Here is a 20,514-nt window from a genome sequence, read left to right on the forward strand (position 1 = left end):
GAACATTGGCAGCCACAGCGTTGGTACTACTAATTGCCTCTGCGTATTCTCTTGGTGAGATCCTCACATGCAGAGTGAGTGGTGTGTCTTTCACACCCTCTGTGTGCAGGATGTGGTGACACAATGTGAGATCATGTGTGTGTGTGTGTGTGTGTGTGTGTGTGTGTGTGTGTGTGTGTGTGTGTGTGTGTGTGTGTGTGTGTGTGTGTGTGTGTGTGTGTGTGTGTGTGTGTGTGTGTGTGTGTGTGTGTGTGTGTGTGTGTGTGTGTGTGTGTGTGTGTGTGTGTGTGTGTGTGTGTGTGTGTGTGTGTGTGTGTGTGTGTGTGTGTGTGTGTGTGTGTGTTACTTGTGAGGACTGACTTGTGACAGCCCACTGGTCTTGACATTTCAGGACATTTTGAATTGTGAGGACATTTTGGCCAATTCTAACACTGGAAACAGCTCATTTTGGGTTACGCCTACACCTAACATAACTGACTGTGGAGTGCCCAGCACTTTCGGAAAAGATTACCTCGTGAAAGTCAAACCACTTTAAAATCTCTGTTTCAGTGACATTTAGGCAAGGCAAGGCAAGTTTATTTATATAGCACTTTTCAACACAAGAGCCGCGTTCACACTGCGGTACTTTTCCCACAAAGGTTCATGCGAACTTAGTTCATGCGAACTCTTTAGTTCGCATGAACTAAGTACAGATCGCGTTCACACCAGAAAAAGTCCCTGGGGGTGGATTAGGCAAATGAAGCCGCTGATGTCACTTCTTCTTCTTCTGCTTTGGGTTTACTGGCAGGCTGCAAACCACTTCACGGCGTATACTGCCGCCCAAAGTCCCCGGCCGGAAGTCCCCGGAGTTGGGGACTGGCGATTTACTCGGAAGGCTTCAGTAGAAGCTGCTGGGACTCCCAGCAGCTTCTACTGAAGCCTTCCGAGTAAATCGCCAGAACGCCAACACCTCCTCATCTCCACCGCTCCCATGTTTTATTTTGTGTCACCATAAGTTAGTCTCTCTGCGTTTCTGCGCTGGGCTAATGCTAATGCTAATAATGCTAATGCGAGGATAATAAAATGGCGGCTTCACAAAACTTTTTGGGAGTTTTACGGGGCGTGGTTTGCAATCCGCCCAGCCAATCAGAAATATAGCTCTTTTCTCAAAAAAGAGCCGCTCGAAAGTCCCTGCTCTCTAGCAGGGACTTTCGAGGGGGTAAAAAGGTTCGCATGAACTACTTTTAGTACCGGCTCTTTTTGGTGTGAACGCGATCATGAACTAAGTTCGCATGAACCTTTGTGGGAAAAGTACCGCAGTGTGAACGCGGCTAAGGCAATTCAAAGTGCTTTACAAAAAATTAAAGACATTAAGAAAATGGCATTTAAAATCAGTCATTAAAAAGAAAAGCTAATAAAATAAACATTAAAAGAAAAAAATACATGGATAAAAGTTACAGTGCAGTCTAAGATATGAATAAAAGAAAAAATACATGGATACAAGTTACAGTGCAGTCTAAGATATGAATAGTTCAATTAAAAGCAGCGACAAAAAGAAAAGTCTTCAGCCTGGATTTAAAAGTCAGAGTTGCAGCGGACCTGCAGGTTTTCTGGGAGTTTGTTCCAGATATTTGGAGCATAATAACTGAACGCTGCTTTAATTCAATTCAATTCAAAACCTTTATTTATCCAGGTAAAATCCCATTGAGATCAATGATCTCTTTTTCAAGGGAGACCTGCAGCAGTCGGTTCCACAAGAAGACATAAAAACATAAACAACAAAAGGACATCATACAGCAAAATGTACAGGGATTACAGTTTACATATTTAACCACATGTACAGGTACCAACAGCATCTGATTTTGTAGCATCCAACCGAGCTTTAAAAACATGTAGTGGTACTAGCTTGGTAATTTTCCATTATTTTTGCAGACTGTTCCATGTTAGTGGAGCTGCACATCTAAAAGCTTTCTTCCCTAAGACAGTCCTAGCACTTGGCACATTTAATAAAACCACAGCATGCGATCTCAGGCAATAAGTACTTTCAATTCGCAGAGAGATCAGGGAGCAGATATAAGATGGTAGTTTATCCAACATGGCTTTGCTCAGGTAATTGGCAGGTGCATTCATATATAACAAATCACCATAGTCCAGCACAGGTAAAAAGGGTCACAGTGACTAGCCTTTTCCTGGCCTCAAGCGAGAAACAGGACTTATTTCTGTAAAAGAAACCTAGCCTAACCCTCAGCTTTTTAATCAGGTTATTTACATGACATTTAAAAGTGAGACAATTATCAAGCCAGATACCCAAGTATTTGTAACAGGTAACCACTTCAAGTTGTATTCCTTGCATAGTTACAATATCCAAAGCAGTCTCCGGTGTATTTTTAGCTTTAGCTTTAGAAAAGAGCATTACCTTGGTTTTATCCACATTTACCATGTTTAGTTCTGACTCTGGGGACAGAAAGCTGACCAGTCCCTGAAGACCTGAGAGATCTGGATGGTTCATAATTTAGCAGGAGGTCAGAAATATATTTTGGGCCTAAACCATTCAGTGCTTTATAAATCAGCAGCAGTATTTTGAAATCTATTCTTTGACACACAGGAAGCCAGTGTAAAGACTTCAGAACAGGAGTGATGTGATCCACTTTCTTAGTGTTAGTGAGGACTCGAGCAGCGGCGTTCTGAATCAGCTGCAGCTTCCTAATAGATTTTTTAGTGAGACCTGTGAAGACACCATTGCAGTAGTCGAGTCTACTGAAGATAAAAGCATGGACAAGTTTTTCCAAATCCTGCTGTGACATTAGTCTTTTAATCCTAGATATATTATTTAGGTGATAGTAGGCTGATTTAGTAACTGTTTTAATGTGACTGTTGAAACTCAGGTCAGAGTCCATGACTACACCTAGATTTCTGGCTTTATCTGTTGTTTTGAACATTACAGACTGAAGCTCAGCGCTAACTTTTATACGTTCTGCCTTGGCTCCAAAAACCATTACCTCAGTTTTATCTTTGTTTAATTGGAGAAAGTTCTGACACATCCAGTCATTGATTTGTTCAATGCACTTACTCAGTGTTTGAATTGGAGCATAGTCTTCTGGTGAAATTGTTACGTACATTTGTGTGTCATCTGCATAGCTATGGTAACTTATTTTGTTGTTTTTCATTATCTGAGCCAGTGGTAGCATGTAGATGTTAAAGAGAAGAGGCCCCAAGATGGAGCCTTGAAGAACCCCACATGTCATATTTGTCAACTCAGATGTGTATTTACCTATAGAAACAAAGTTGTTTCTGTCCTTTAAGTAGGATTCAAACCAATTTAGAACTGTTTCCGAAAGTCCCACCCAGTTTTCCAGTCGGTCGAGTAATATGTTGTGGTCAACAGTGTCAAACGCAGCACTGAGATCTAATAATACTAACACTGAAGTTTTGCCACTGTTTAGCGTTCCTTTTAAAGTGAACCCCAACTATCTTGACATATCTTTAACACTCAAGCCAGAGCATAAAAAGTGGCTGTGTTGAGCTTGAATTCAGTTTGTTAACATGAATCCAATAAAGAGCAATAATACGATAGTACTTGTAATCACATGGAGGATTGGCCAACTGTTTGTCACGTTACCAAAATAATAACCAAAATGTAAATTAAATACATTGCATAATTGAATATTTTAGATATGGTGATGGTGACCCTTGTTTAGGGTCAGATATTACAAGCTCAAGCTGTGTAGCCAGACATTGCTCAAACCCTTAGAGCTTTATTTTCTTTAAATCTAGTGAAAAACCCATGTTTCCAAGCAGACCAATTATTTAGGGTGAGTTTTTAAGGAAATGTCCATAAAATCTTAGAAGATATCTTCAATATTTCCACTTGATGGAACGGTGCAGTCATCCAGAACATGCCGTCTGCTGTCTAAATATTTTACTCAGTGTAAACATAATATATCTTCCATGGAGATTTGGAACAAGCTGATACGGAATATGATTCTGTCAGACGGTGTGACATAAGATGAATTTCCAACCTTAAAGCTTCTTAAGGGAAAATTCAAAGAAAAAGACGAGGCTTTACAAGTAGATATAAAATGGAATGGTATATATTAGTAATAAAGGTCCTTTGTCAATTTGTACTGCTATCAACATTGATAGAAACAGGTTTACACTTGTTGCTAAGGATACCACTCTAACTAATGCATCGTTTGCATTTAAACCACATATTAAAGTTACCCTTCAGCCCCAAACAGGTCCTATACCTCTCTGCTGTATTATTTAATTCAGGGGTGGGGAACCTCCGGCCCCGGGCCGTATACGGCCCGCGAGACAATTTGATACGGCCCTCGAGGTAACACACAAACAAATTAAGAAATCTAGACCGTAAAATATGTAACAAGCGAGTGCCTGTTTTTCCTGGCCAAGGTCAGGGTCCTTGACCACAACACGAGCCTAAGGTGTCATCGCGTGGTATATGTCTCGTCCGACAGGGGTTTAGAGCTGCCAGAGAGCAGAGCACCAGAACGCCGCTCCGGGCCGGGACTTCACAAATGTCAGTAGTCATAAGGAGCCGTACACATGCCGCAGTTTTTGCGTGGCTGTGTCTTTAGGTGAAAGCCCAGTGGCGATCTGTTCATCTGTCATACTGATCATCCAGTCAATAACTTTGTTGTTATTAGCATCTGGTTAGCTAGCTATGCTAACGAATATAAGAAGCTTTTTCTACTACCAGTGAGGTAAAGGCACATCTTTATATGATCATTATAGCTATAAAAAAATAAGAGAATACAGTAAACGGGTATAAAATACTATATTACAGTAAAACACAGTTGATTTGTAAAATATCCATAAAGAAAAAGAAAATCTGCTTCCAGTTCTGTTTCATATGGGTGTTGAGAGATGTATCCATAGATCTCCTAATGTTGCTCTCAAAGTGCACCAGATTGATGCTTTTAACAAAAAAACATGCCCCCCGGACCCCCCTAGAGGAGGTTAGGTCCCCCCCACTTAAATCATGTTCACATGGATAGGAAACTAAATTGCACACATCTTGTGTCCATATCTTTCTCTTTTGGTGGTCATGCCACAACTGTGCACGTGCATGCATGCACGAATCATGGTAACATATCTGGATTAAGAGGTTGCTTTTTCTTTGCACAGCATGAAAGAAAGGCAAAATGAATGGGCTGTGATTTTAGTATTTTCAAGCAAACGTCAATAATTTGTACGGCCCTCGGAGGATGTTGAAAAAATTGAAATGGCCCTTGAGAGGAAAAAGGTTCCCCACCCCTGATTTAATTACATACTAGTCACACACTAAATCCTTCCTTATGCTCCGTGTTTTATCATGACATCTGTCACATTGCCACAGAAAGTATACACAGTGGATTTACTTACTTTTGTATGCTTTAAGTAGTTGATAGTGTCTGTTTGATCTATTTTCAAGGCACAAGGGGATTCATGTTAATCAATTGAATGTCCTCAGCACAGAGATGGAGTACTCGAGTCCTGGACTCGGACTCGAGTCGGACTTGAGTGCCGATTTTCGGGACTCGTGACTTGACTCGGACTCGCGCACTGATTGACGCGACTCGGACTCGTGAATTCTCGCACAGGATGACTTGGACTCGGACTCGGACTCGTGAATTCCCCCCCCACGATGACTCGGACTCGACTCGTACATTGACGCTCCGACTTGGACTCGGACTCGAGCACATTTTCTCTGGAGTCTGATGTCCTCTATCCTGTATGGCGAGTTCACGTACTGGGCCCCGCTGTTCCAGTCTAGAGATGTCTACAGACACACCCCGCATCGTGCTGTATGCTTTCACACATTCTGCTTCCACATTGGAAAAGAGCAGCGCAAAATGCTCGTTATGTGGAAACAATATAGAAGAGAAGGCTCCGTAACACATTACTCTAAGGATCGAGTTCAGACATATAGGCTGTCTTGAACACTATCATCAGAGTAACGTGATCTAATCAATAAATAAAGATTCAGCCGATAACACGAAAGCACATGGCTACTGAACATGCATAATGACATCATTTTGCATGCTAAGTAGCCATGTGCTTTCTGGGGCTAAATCTTTATCAGTAAACTGATTTAACCCGTAAAAGTTCCTTCAAAATAAGAGTCCCAATCTTATTACTATCAAAATAAAAGTGCAAAACGAAAACTTTACCATAGGAAAATATTGGCATACAAATATAATCACTTCTCTAAAAAGGTAACTCATTTTAAATAGTTTATTTATATATAATAATAATATGAATATTAGAAATAAGCTTTATATTTGTATAGCACCTATTACAAGAATTGTAGCCAAACTCGCTTCACAGCAGTTCAATAGACAGGATAACAGCAATGTAGAGGAGCAGCTACATTTCAAAACATATATCCACGAAGATTAATGCATGAAGACTTGTGACTCGGACTTGACTTGGACTCTTCTTAAGTGACTCGGACTTGACTTGGACTCTTCTTAAGTGACTCGGACTTGACTTGGACTCGAACACAGGTAATGATGACTCGGACTCGGACTCGACTTGGACACTCCTTGGGTGACTCGGACTTGGACTCGGACTCGACTACGACTCTCCCTTGGTGACTCGGACTTGGACTCGGACTCGGAGAGTGGTGACTCAAGGGTGACTTGGACTCGTGAATTGGTGACTTGACTACAACACTGCCTCAGCATAACAGATTCACTGAGTATACAAGTGTCCAACAGATCACCAGATGATGAAGAAATGTTATTTAATTTTTACAAGTGGCATGTTTGTATTGAACAGGTTATTTAACAGTGGAATAAAACTATTTTAAACTATTGTGAAGCACGGAAAAAGTGTGTGCATTGAGATTAACCATTAAGATGACATAAACATGAAGTCATGAACACTAACCCAGGCATTAGTTGTCTAACTTGAACCTAAGACACTTGTAGCCTGTCTCTGCATTCCCCTTATTCCACAATAAGGGGAATGTCAACACAGACACCTGTCAACCCACACTCTGTTGCTCCTCAGCGCCGCTCCCCCTCCCTCCCGCTGAAATTATGAATGTAAGGCATATAGTAATCATAGATTGTTTTCATCTGATTTCAAATAAACAAAGTCTTAGTTTTTAGAATATTAAAATTGTTTCGCCAAATTCAGATGATAAATACAACTTTTAAGCTTGTAAAGGCATAATTACTGCAATGCGGTAACTTAACGTCACAGCAGGCATTAACAGCCAGTGTTTCTTGTGAGTATTTCCCCGGGAAACAAACACAATACACACAAACGCGTCACAGATTATTTTGCAGTATTTGGCTGCCGAACGAACTCATGTACGCAGATCGTGACGTAACTAGGTATCAGTACTACAGTACTACAAGTAAAACAAAATATTTTCTTTTTTTAATTAATTACGTTGTTTATAAATGTATCTGAGGGCCGCAAAAAGAGGCGGTGGGGTCCGCCATTTACCCATCCCTGTGCTAGATCAAGCCTTAATGGCAACCATTTTTCCGTATATGGGCCGCGAGACCATTTGGTAATTTATAAAAACACGCAAAAAAAAACAACTAAAGAAATCTAGACTGCAAAATAATTAAACAAGCAAGTACCTGTTTTTCCTGGCCACGGTCAGGGTCCTTGAACTAAACACGAGCCTAACATGTCATCACGTGGTATATGTCTCGTCTGACAGGGATGCAGTTCTGACGGAGAGGACTGGAAAGCCACTTCAAAAATGACAGTACCCATAAGGAGCCGTACACATGCCGCAGTTTTTGCGTGGCTGTGTCTTTATTTGAAAGCCCAGTGGCGATCTGTTCATCTGTCATACTGATCATACAGTAAATAACTTTGTTGTTATTAGCATCTGGTTAGCTAGCTATGCTAACAAATATAAGAAGCTTTTTCTACAACCAGTGAGGTAAAGGCACATCTTTATATGATCATTATGGTTATAAAAAAATAAGAGAATAAAGTAAACAGGTATAAAATAATATGACAGTAAAAAAAAAGTTGTTATTAATAAACAAGTGATTTGTAAAATATCCATAAATAAAAATAAAATCTGCTTACAGTTTTGTGACATATGGATGTTGAGAGATGTATCCATAGATCTCTTAATGTTGCTCTCAAAGAGCAGCAGATTGATGCTTTTAACTTCAACATTTCAAAAAAAATCTTCCCGGGGGAGCATGCCCCCCGGACCCCCCTAGAGGAGGTGAGGAATCCCCCCTCCATTTAAATAATGTTCACATGGATAGGAAACTAAATACATTTACATACATCTTGTGTCCATATCTTTCTGTTTTGGTGGTCATGCCACAACCGTGCATGTGCATACAGTACATCGAGTCATGGTAACCCCACCCTTGCTCTAGTGGAACATTTCCCAATGGGAAGGACCAGACATTGGGAATTGTATTCAAATGGTATGTAACCAAATTATATTCTTGATGAAATAGTAAATATACTATTTGAATATGAAGCAGGAAAGTCTAGCAAGCGTGTGGTTGGCCATATTCATCAGTTTAGATTAGAACTTTTTCTTTAAAGGAAGTCTGATGTGTCACCTAAGGACAGACTGAAAGGGTAAGATTTGCAATCTGCAAAGGGAACCGGAAGATGTGGTTAGGGTTATCTGATTAGGATTCCACCCAGACGCCTCCCTGTGGACATCCATCTGGGAGGACACATTGGGGTAGACTCACTCAGAGGTGTAATATGTCCTTATGAGCCAGGGAAAGCCACATGATCCCCCAGGAGGGCATAGGTGGCCAGGGAAGGGACTTCCAATCCCCTCTTCATACGTTTTTGCCAATGCTTATCAAAACCAGATACATAGCAGTAAACTGTTAAGGGCTTTCTTACCATTTGCGATAACACTTGAGAAAGTGTCAGAATATATTTAAATAATAGAGGAGAAAATTGCCAAGATGCAACGTAGGCCTGACCAATTACCTCCAAAGAATTGTTGGTCCAACACCATTTACAGCAATTCTACACAGACATTCAATCATTAAGGAGAAGTGCAATTACCTGAACTACAATGACGCACACGGTACATTTTCACACCTCCACCACCACTTCCCTGCTGCCATTTTCTCTTTTTAACATACGAAAACATTTTGCATTAAGTTATGATTAATGAATCTTAATACTTCCTGCAAATATTTGTTTCCCTTTCTTGGGTTTTAAGGAGACACATCTGCAGCCAAAAGACCAAATTAACAATCAATACATATTTACAGTTGCAAGAAAATGTATGTGAACCCTTTGGATTCTCCACACATAGCGTTGTGTGTTCCTTCCAAACAACTCAACTTTGGTTTCATCTGTCCACAGAATATTTTGCCAATAGTGCTGTGGAACATCCAGGTGCTCTTTTGCAAATTTCAAACGTGCAGCAATGTTTTTTATGGACAGCAGTGGCTTCCTCCGTGGTGTCCTCCCATGAACTCCATTCTTGTTCAGTGTTTTACGTATCGTTGATTCGTCAACAGAGATGTTAGCATGTGCCAGAGATTTCTTTAAGTCTCTAGCTGACACTCTAGGATACTTCTTCACCTCATTGAGCATTCTGCGCTGTGCTCTTGCAGTCATCTTTACAGGACGGCCACTCCTAGGGAGAGTAGCAACAGTGCTGAACTTTCTCCATTTATAGACAATTTGTCTTACCGTGGACTGATGAACATCAAGGCTTTTAGAGATACTTTTGTAACCCTTTCCAGCTTTATGCAAGTCAACAATTCTTAATCGTAGGTCTTCTGAGAGCTCTTTTGTGCGAGGCATGGTTCACATCTGGCAATGCTTCTTAAGAATAGCAAATTCAAAACTGGTGTGTATTTTTTATAGGGCAGGGCAGATTTAACCAACATCTCCAATCTCGTCTCATTGATTGGACTCCAGGTTGGCTGACTGCTGACTCCAATTAGCTCTTGAAGAAGTCTTTAGCCTAGGGGTTCACATACTTTTTCCACCCTGCACTGTGAATGTTTACATGGTGTGTTCAATAAAAACATGAAAACATATAATTGTTTGTGTGGTATTAGTTTAAGCAGACTGTGTTTGTCTATTGTTGTGACTTAGATGAAGATCAGAACACATTTTATGACCAACTTATGCAGAAATCCAGGTAATTCCAAAGGGTTCACATACTTTTTCTTGCAACTGTATGTATAAGGACATTGTTTTAGTTTATAGGAAGAACTTAAAACATGATTGAAGTAGCGCTGTGAAAATGTTAATTATTTTTGAATGTGTCTCGACTACAGGTGAACATTAGAGAGGTGTTCATTTTGCATTAAAGCAAACGTCATAAAATAAGCTTAAATGCTGAAATGGCAGCTAAAATCAGTAATTTAAAGAAAACACAGCCTTTTCTTTACATTATGAAAAACATGTTTTCTGTTTTCTTGTTTCATAAGAGACAGTTTTTATCCCATAAATTGACACAAAACACATTGTTTCAGAAACTTGTGGGCATGTCCTTATATGAGTGCTCTGCTTGATAAATGTATTATTTCATATTGAAAGCGTAGCCTTTTGTAATTATTATTATTTATCCTTTTTTGCATGGTTATAAACTATATTTTATTTTAGGAAAATCATTTACATCCCATTCACTTCACCTTTGCTTGTTGGACTAATAAAGTGGTTTGTAACTACTCAATACAAATTGCCTATTTAAATTAATACAATATGTTAATGGTGTGACAATGCTATAGTTATGGCTACATTGTTAATGCTCAGGGACCATAGAATGTATTTATAAAGTGAGGGACCTTGGTTGTCATGATAACAATATTTGTTAAGTGGATAACGGAATAAAAAAACATATATTTTAGGTCACCTTGTCAAACAACCAACAGCACTCTCAGATTATTAGCACCAATCTGTTTTGTGTCAAGTCACAATTCAACAGAATCAAGAAGGGATCAGACAAACAGTTATTAAATCGACCTGCTGGGGATGACAGTGTTGAGGGATTGTGGGTGGGGAAGCGGGTGGAGTGCGAAGCGCTTATAGGACCGGCAGCAGTTTAATGGTGTGTTGTTGTCATCTGAGACGATACATGTGTCTCTCTGGCGTGAACTATATTCCTGAGCCCTGTTGTTCATAATCATAATAATAACGGTGAATCATTTGCATTGTTTCTCCGCAGCTCTCGCTGTCTCAGCTGGCAGCTACTTCACGCTACCCGACCATCAGCCACTCCAGCTCGGCGTTGCCATGGCAACAGTCGTTTCCCTCTCTGCTCCATCCCTCCCCACTGGCATCGGCCCACCAGCTGTCACATGTCGTAAGATTTCCACCTCTGTACGCTCACACACACACACACACACACACACACACACACACACACACACACACACACACACACACACACACACACACACACACACACACACACACACACACACACACACACACACACACACACACACACACACACACACACACACACACACACACACACACACACACACAGCCTTGTACTCACACCCTGAGGAAGATACACAAGTAGAAAAGAAGTCAGAGATGCATTTACACTTTAGGTGGCATTCAAACACACAGCATAAGCCTGTAAATCCCCATGGATATGCCAACAGACACTCGGTAGAGTTCAAAGACACACTCACCTTTACAGCACATACAGATACACGCAATGTGTTTTGGTGAATAACTCTGAATGTAAACAGAACTTGTGTTTGTTTAAAAGAAAATCCCACAGGGCACTTTCAATAAGGTACTTATTTTGTGTTTGCCATCCTTTATATTACTATTATGTGTCAATCCATGTCAAGTAAAGTCAAGGCAATTTCATTTATATAGAAAATGTATATATACAATCCGTACAGCATACAACGCCTGCTGTCCGTAGACCCTTCAGCAGATACGGAAAATCCCGCCATAATAAAATGAAAAAATGAAAAAAAAAGGAAAAAATGAAAGAGACTTCAGAAAAGGATGTCATGTTTGCAGAATAACGATCCTTATAAAATTACAATTAGACAATCAATATGACAAAATGATATATGTAATGCCAACATATAGGGGAAAGATTGATTCAGGAAGATGTCAAACAGCTTACAGGTGTTGTCAAACAGATGGAGCACGTGTCACATTACTTTCTCTCCACAATGTAACCTGGAAAGAGGACAGGATATGCAAACTAACAAGAACAAAAACTCATGCAAGCAAATCATGACGCAGACAGGAGAAAATAACAAACTACACATTTCTATCTATCCATTTGATGCATGAGAAAAGTAGCCCAGATGTCCTTCTCACTATTTGCTTACACCAACTTATCTGTGGTTTTCCTGAACATATTGGACGGATCTTTATCATAATCAAAACAATCTTAACTGGAACCATTCAAAATGAACAGACAGTAGTTTCCATCATTGTGCAATTGTGAGGATATCTGGACATTTGGATTATTACTTTACTTTGTTCAGTAAAAAATTGTACATATAAACTGTAATTTAGTTATAGTACTCTGACGAGTTAAACATTTCTAAACATTTCTTCTTCCGCTTCTCTGTATTAAGTTTTTTTTCATTTAAATGTTGTGTTCACAGTCAATTGTGAGGCTTTTTTCAGAGCTGTCCTGGCCGCTCCACCTGCTTTTACGCATCAGCACAGCTAAGAAGGACTTTGCTCATATTCTAACTAGACAGCAGTAGCTTTAATGGGTTTTCTTCCATATTTCATGCTCAAATCCATATGGTTTAAGCTATGAATCATATTGCAGGAATAATCCAGGAAATGTGGATCAGGCTTACTGAAGATAACAATATAATCAGACACACAAATAGCTAAAAAAAGACACAATTCAATTTGTTTTTTCAAAAAACTGACAAGGTTGTGCTGTAGAAGAACAGTTAGAAAAATGTATGTATTTTAAATAAAGTATATGTATGTCTAATCTTTAGAAAATCCTGTAATTTGGTATGTGTGGTTACATTTCAAGCAGTGAACCAATTTGCAGTAATGCTTTAGTATTACAACTTTTAGTACTACACTGTTTCTTTGTATGATACAGTACACCAATTATCTATAACGCTGCTGCTGTACAATTTGAGGTAAGTTGTTTTATAAGATCCAAAGATTCAAAACATTGAATGTCATATCCTAACATGAAAAAGACATACAAAAAATGTAATTAAATTAGGGCTGTCAGTCGATTAACATATTTAATCGCATGATTGTCCATAGTTAATCGCGATTAATCACACATTTTTTTATCTGTTCTAAATGTTCCTTAGAGGGATATTTTTCAAGTTTTTAATACTCTTATCAACGTATGAGTGGACAAATATGCTTTATGCAAATGTTTGATTATTATCATTTGATCAATGACAAATACTCTCATGAATATTAAACATAACAACCTCTGAACATTAAAAATATCTGCCTCAATTCAACCTGGAACCTCTCATACAATACAAAGTGTGTGTGTGTGTGTGTGTGTGTGTGTGTGTGTGTGTGTGTGTGTGTGTGTGTGTGTGTGTGTGTGTGTGTGTGTGTGTGTGTGTGTGTGTGTGTGTGTGTGTGTGTGTGTGTGTGTGTGTGTGTGTGTGTGTGTGTGTGTGTGTGTGTGTGTGTGTGTGTGTGTGTGTGTGTGTGTGTGTGTGTGTGTGTGTGTGTGTGGAGAAAGACACTGATGGATCGTTGGAGCTATGTGCAACTCAAGGCATATGCTCGACAGGAGCTGTCTGGACGCTGCAATCATATTGCGCGCACATCCGTACTGAGTGTGCTGACTTTTCGTAGGCTACAATGTCCCACTGTCTGGCTACCTGCATAAAGTCAAGTGCTTAGCGCAGTTGTCGGCTAAATGTCGCTCCTCTGTTTTCATTGAAACAGCTCCTTATATCCGTTAGCGCAGCTAGCTAGCACCAGATGTATGAAGGTAGATATGGTGCAAAATGCGAGAGCGTGTAAAACCTGATGTGAGCACTTTCAGGGGGAAATGAAAATAATAAATGCTTTAGACAATAAGAAATATACAGTTGAGTTGCTCAGTTTTTTTAGATACATTTTGTCTCTTGAATTGTCTGTCTAAAGTCAAGGATCTAGAACTGGTACTTAGTTGTAATGGTACAGTCTGGTTATTATGCTGTATGGAGGAGGCCTCACAGGTAAGAGCACTAACTAGCTACCATCACATCTACCTTAGCTTGACTTAAATGTATTAAACGTATAATTAAGTGATGGCTAAATATAAATAACTAATGTCATGCAAACATATTAATATTTGCTTGATTCAAGAGTTGAATTTAGCGCAATTGCATACAAACGTTAAGGGATTTTAAGATTCTGAAGTCTTCGTTCTAAATAGAAAATAGCATGGATCATTTACAAAGGCTTTAAAAACACAGCAGGAGCCCAAGACAATTATAAAACTTGTCATTATTTCAGTACAGTTCAATTGGTTTTATTTTCATAAACGGTTATCAACCGTTAGTGCCAAAGCAGTAGGCTATAATATATTAATTACTGCTGTAGACTACAACCACTACTTGTTTAGCTAGCATAAACTCAACAAAGCTAGCGTTAGCTGGCTAACTGATGTTATTTTGCAGCTAAACTGCACGATATAAAACGGTGGTCTTCAAAGCGGATTTAATCCTCAATCACAATAATAATATTCAAAGTAATACTGGGCAGCCAAGTAATGGGAAAAACGTACCGTTAATTGACGCGCCATATCAGCGGACTGGTAGCGACACGAACCGTTAGCCATCCGGTTCGACCTGACTGTGGCTGTGACCATAGATATATCTATGGCTGTGACTGACTCGAGCCTCCCATGAGCCTCCTCATTCTGATAGCTCCGCCCCTTCGCTCCAACCCCCCTCCCTCCCCCCACATCTACAGGTGAAAATTACTTTTGCTACACATTTTATCGCAAGAAGTGTAGCAAAAGTCAAGACCGCAGATTCGTCGATGTATACTGCCACAGAGCAGATTCGTCAAGTTGTAATGACTGATTTGAGAGGTTGTAATAAATAAAGTTGCAGTTGTAATGGAAAATATATTTTAAAAATATGTATTTTTCTGCAAGTGAACATTTCATCACTAAGTTCATTTTTTTGCAGCACCTCTTTTCACCCTCTGTCTGAAACCAGTGCCCAGTCTGCTCTGATTGGTTAGCTGGCCGGCTCTGTTTTGATTGGTCAACCGCTTAGAAATACCCAGATCCTTAGCCCCTTATCTTAGTAACCACAAACAATGTGTTAGTCTATTGAGTTGAGGATGGGAGTGTTTTTATTGCTTATGAATTTTATTTTGATTGCTTGTTTCATACTCGGCAGCTGATGCTGTCCAATACTTTGTTGTCAACAATAAAGCCTTGGATAAGTGTGATGCATTATGTCCCTAGTCCCCGGGCTGCTATTAGTTTTCAGTTATGGTACTCCAAGGGAGTTTGTATTGTAGTCTTTGTGCATATATTTAGTCATTAAATCGGATTGCAGAATTTATTGTTTAAACCTCCATTTGTCCTTGTCCATAACCTCAACACCTGCCTATAAAAGACACTCTCTTGTCTGCCATCACACAGTGTAGGCTTGATGGCACCAGGTTCAGTTACCGTCACCTGTAAAGCTATTACTTTGAGCCCTTTAAACATGTTAAGGGGTCTACACCATGCCTTTGCATCCTCTAAGGTTATTATCCCGCAGGCTGTTTGATCAAGGGGGAACATGGATGTGTATGTCGCGGTTGTCTTTGGCTGAGGTTATTACCAGCATGCATGATGGAAAGGCTAATAATGTGCAGCCATGCTTGTCCTCTGATAGGCCAACTGAACCAATGCTCATGCATCAAAGACCAAAAAAGCAACAACACTTGACTGGAAAATGACACCATTAGTACTCCTTAGCTAATTATCTGTGCTAATACCCCTTTAGCCGCGTGTCTCAATGACAAGAAAAGGGGATTAATGTTTGCCACAAAACATTAAGAAATGTTTAAATGATCCACAGGCTTTAACAGTTGTTTTGTTCTTTTCCTGAACAGTTAATGAATGGGAAAGAAACATAGCTAAACAAGCTAAATAAAAAATGTCAGTCACTGATTGTAAATAAAATGCCTCAAAGTCACAATGGTGTTGTATTTTCCGTCCTGTTTGCTTTCACCTAAATTAAAATGAGAAATTGACTGTCAGTAGCACTTAGGTTTAATTAAAAATGACCACAGTTGAGCTAGTTCTCATAACAGGAAGGGACAGAAATGTTTCACAGAGAATACATCATCCTCAGACAACAAAAAGATGCAACCCTTTCACACATGCACTGCAACCAAAATACTTATCCACCCGAAGCCTGATATTTCTCATTTCTCTTTGCCATAATGTTTTTTTCTTTAACCAACGCAGCAATGATCCACATTTCCCTTCATAGTCCTGCCTTTTAGAGGTGCTACCTAGTGCAGGTGTGTTCATTCACAACGAAAAATAATGCCAAACAAATGCAGTATTCACTCCTGTTTTTTTAATTTAAAAAAACTACAGTGCCAACATGTTCTGCAAAATATTAGTTATTTTTTAATAAATTGAGACCACAAGCAGAAAAGCAAAAGGGAGAATTGGTGAAATCTGACAACTCCAATAGCTTTCTCTCATGCCATGTTGCCTTTTAAACCTCCATAACACAATTTTACTGTCCATTAATTTCCATGCTTCCAATTTGGATTCACTCTGCATGTGACTATACCACAGTGGAGTTGTTTTGTCCACTCATGTCCCTGTACTGTTTAACCTTTAAACACCAGCTGGACCACAGTCACCCTCTCTTTAGATGTCCTTGCCCCTTTAAGGAATTGTATTAAAAACCCATCCACCCTAAATATAGTTCCAATTTGGTTTCTGCAGCTCTTTTCATGTTAGCCTCTGTATCTTTATCCTCTCACTTTGGTACAGGCCTGCTCAGGTGTCAGCAACATCGCCCACCTGGAGATGGACCTCCAGCGGGAAGGGGACGCGTCACCTTTGGCTCCAGACGAAGGAGCGCAACTTCAGGAGCTGCCCTTCACCCCTGTCCATGCCCCTGTCATCACACTGGGGATGAATGTACCCAGGTGAGCCTGAGAAATGCCATGAGAAATGATCTGTTATAGAAAGTCAAAGGCTTTCTTTTAAGTAAGAGGGCTACATCACAATTTTTGTGAAACGGTCACGAACAAATTCAATTAAGTTACTGTTACGACCCGCCCTCTACTTAGTGGTAGAGACTCGTTGGGGAGACCCGCAACATAAAATACAACACAGCAAACACGCAGCATTTAACGGTGTTCATTTATTGTGATACATCCGTACTTACATGGCCAACCGGCAAATGAACAATGCGCTGGAGGACAGGAAACAAACAAAAGGACAAAGGGGGCCTGGGCCAGCCACACCACGGGCCGTAGGACCCAGAGCTTCCCTCCGCTACCCAGAAACCTAACAAATCCCTGCGGGAGAAAACAAAGCCGCGAAAACCTAGACTACCTGTTCCTCCAGAGTACATAAGACACAAAACACTAGGAATCTACAGATCCTGAAGCAGTAGAAGGAGGAAGACCACGGACAACCTCGTCCGGCGTTAAGATTGAGGACGAGAACTCTTCTCCTCCAGCTTCTGCTTTTCAAGTCCCCAGCTGAACGTAATTAGGACACCTGGGGGAGGCGGAGCCAGGGGCGGACCAGGTGTGGACCAGGTGTGTCTGTGCTGAAACATTAAAAGAAAAACATGTTCAAAAAATGAAAGACATTAAGAAAATGGCATTTAAAATCAGTCATTAAAAAGAAAAGCCAATAAAATAAACATTAAAAGATAAAAGTTACAGTGCAGTCTAAATATGAATAGTTCAATTATTTCGGTTCTTGATTTTTTATTTATTCACAGAACCTCCCTTTGGAAATCCGAACATTTCCGTCCCGATTGTTAATTTAGACAGATTGTTTTCACCATGTTATGCTCGCATGACATCCACAATCGGACCCTCAGGAGGGTGTACTAGCCCCCTACTCTGCTTTGCGTTCCATAACAAAGTCTTTAAGTGTTACCTGAACACCCCGTGTTACCAAAACACTATTTTTCACCCGTCGGTGATGTGATACTTGTTCCTCAGTACAAATCACCCAAAAACTGATCGTAAACCCTGGCTACGATGGATATCCCAAATATCCTACTTTCGAGCAGTCCCTCTCATAAATGTCATGTAGAAATTAATTAAGTTTAAATTTAAAATATTAAAAGAAAATATACATGGATAAAAGTTACAGTGCAGTCTAAGATAGGAATAGTTCAATTAAAAGCAGCGACAAAAAGAAAAGTCTTCAGCCTGGATTTAAAAGTAGTAAGAGTTGCAGCGGACCTGCAGGTTTCTGGGAGTTTGTTCCAGATGTTTGGAGCATAATAACTGAACGCTGCTTTACCATGTTTAGTTCTGACTCTGGGGACAGAAAGCTGACCAGTCCCTGAAGACCTGAGAGATCTGGATGGTTCATAATTTAGCAGGAGGTCAGTAATGTATTTTGGGCCTAAACCATTCAGTGCTTTATAAACCAGAAGCAGTATTTTGAAATCTATTCTTTGACACACAGGAAGCCAGTGTAAAGACTTCAGAACAGGAGTGATGTGATCCTCTTTCTTAGTGTTAGTGAGGACTCGAGCAGCGGCGTTCTGAATCATCTGCAGCTTTCTAATAGATTTTTTAGTGAGACATGTGAAGACAGGTTAGTTATTTGCAAAAACTGAATTTAATCCATTCAGATACCATTCTGCACACCGAAAACCAGGGCTATCCCTTATCCTGAATAAAAAGTGACATAAATACCGCTTAATGTATGTTGGTGTTGGCATCAGCTGTGTAATATGAGTTGCAATAAAGAGGCCAGCTGTTATTCGTAAAACACTAAGCGATGGCCAGTTAAATGATTGACGCTTATGATGCGTGGCCTTTAAAATCGATTTGATTGGGATTGAATCGGTTGCACTCTAGTGTATTCCAGATATATGAAGCTGGTATGATTTGGCCATCTGGCTTTCCGAGATTAATAATAGCTCACATTCTTTTAAAGAGGCCCTATTGAGCTTTTTTCCCCTTTCTTGTAGTGTATTGTTGTGTAATGTGTAATATACGTTTTAATGCATGTAAATGGTCTGCAAAGTTTCTATCCAACAACCCACAACACAATTATAGGCTAAGGGGCGGGACATCTCCAAGCGGTTGACCAATCACAACAGAGCCGACCAGTTAACTAATCACAGCAGACTGGGCTCTGGTTTCAGACAGAGTGAAAAGAGGTGGCAGCACAGGCAGTATGAGAAAAAACAAAGCACTTTTTAAACATTAAAGCACATACAAATATGAACCTGAAAATGAGAAGAATATGTCTTCTTAATCGTAATCTCTCTGATGAGGAGTTTCTAGGGTGGCTAACGTCTCCATTGCAGCACCGGAGATTGACAGAAAGTGTTACCCAGGTTTCAGGAGACATTATTGAATAAAGGAGCCACTTCAAACATGCCTCTGTTTTATCTGGCCGCGGTATCTCTGTGTACAGTCCTTCATTACCACAAAAGTTCACTGCCTCACTATCTACAGAGGGATATCGATCGGCTCTCTAATTGGCAGCATGTGTTCGCCGTGGGGTACAGCGATGTTGTCAGAAAGCCGTAGAATCCAGCTCAGAGCCAATTTGAAGAAATCGTTTTGTCAGCCTTTACATTCCACTTTGGGTAATGGTCTCAGCATTGTTTTTTTTGTGTACATGATTAAATCCAGCTGTAAGGCTGAGGTTTTGACTTTGATTAAGTTTGCTACAGAATACATTGCTGTGAGCTCTGAGTTTACACAGCAGCTAATAATAAAAGTTTTGGAGAAGATATCTTAATGGCAGCGGTAAAGCTGACCACCAATGAGAAACCCTGCAAATAATGGGCACGGTTACTCCGAAACAAGACCTTGCATTAGCAAAGAAAGTCTGTCAATAAGCAGCGGGCATCGAAAACACTTTCCCAATCCGAGAATTTGGATCCAGATACCACGCTGTTCAGTTCATTAGACCGAAACATCTCTGCCTCTTCACTGTGAGCCAGAACATCTTTTTGACTGTGTTCGGTACGGGCTGACCCACTTCTTTTGAGAAGAACAATGAATCTAAAGAAGTTTAATTGAAGTTTGCCATGCATATCTGATTGAGTCCCCTTTGAAATAAAAATTACGTCTTGAATATTAATCCACCCGGGCTAAATTAAGATCTAACTTTGAAGGCGTGAAATTGACACAGCCACTGTGGAGAAAGCCCAATCGACTGTCTTCTTCACTGTTGTTGCCTTAATTAGTTTAATGGAGGCTTTGTTACTTTTATAATAACCCACATGTTATCGTTCATTTTGCCTGTGCTTGCACTTTAGCCAGACATCTGTGCACTGTGTTAATCATACCCAGAGCGTTTGGTGTCAGTGTCGAGAGCATAAGTTATGAATGTTACCATGGTTGCGGAAAAACAGGTGGCCACTATGATTACAGATAACTGCCAATTATGTT

General features: G+C 40.0%; 1 protein-coding gene across 1 annotated transcript in view; it reads left to right on the forward strand.

Moving 5' to 3' along the window:
- The window catches only part of nphp4 (nephronophthisis 4), a 251,289-nt gene that overhangs the window by 154,939 nt on the left and 75,836 nt on the right, over positions 1 to 20,514 (forward strand). Inside the window, exons 12-13 of the mRNA XM_034087463.1 lie at positions 11,129 to 11,266; positions 16,898 to 17,055. Of these exons, the coding sequence (XP_033943354.1) occupies positions 11,129 to 11,266; positions 16,898 to 17,055 (296 nt within the window). The remainder of the gene's footprint in view (positions 1 to 11,128; positions 11,267 to 16,897; positions 17,056 to 20,514) is intronic.

This window comes from Pseudochaenichthys georgianus, chromosome 7 (assembly GCF_902827115.2).
Source record: "Pseudochaenichthys georgianus chromosome 7, fPseGeo1.2, whole genome shotgun sequence".
NCBI classification, from domain to species: Eukaryota; Metazoa; Chordata; class Actinopteri; order Perciformes; family Channichthyidae; genus Pseudochaenichthys; species Pseudochaenichthys georgianus.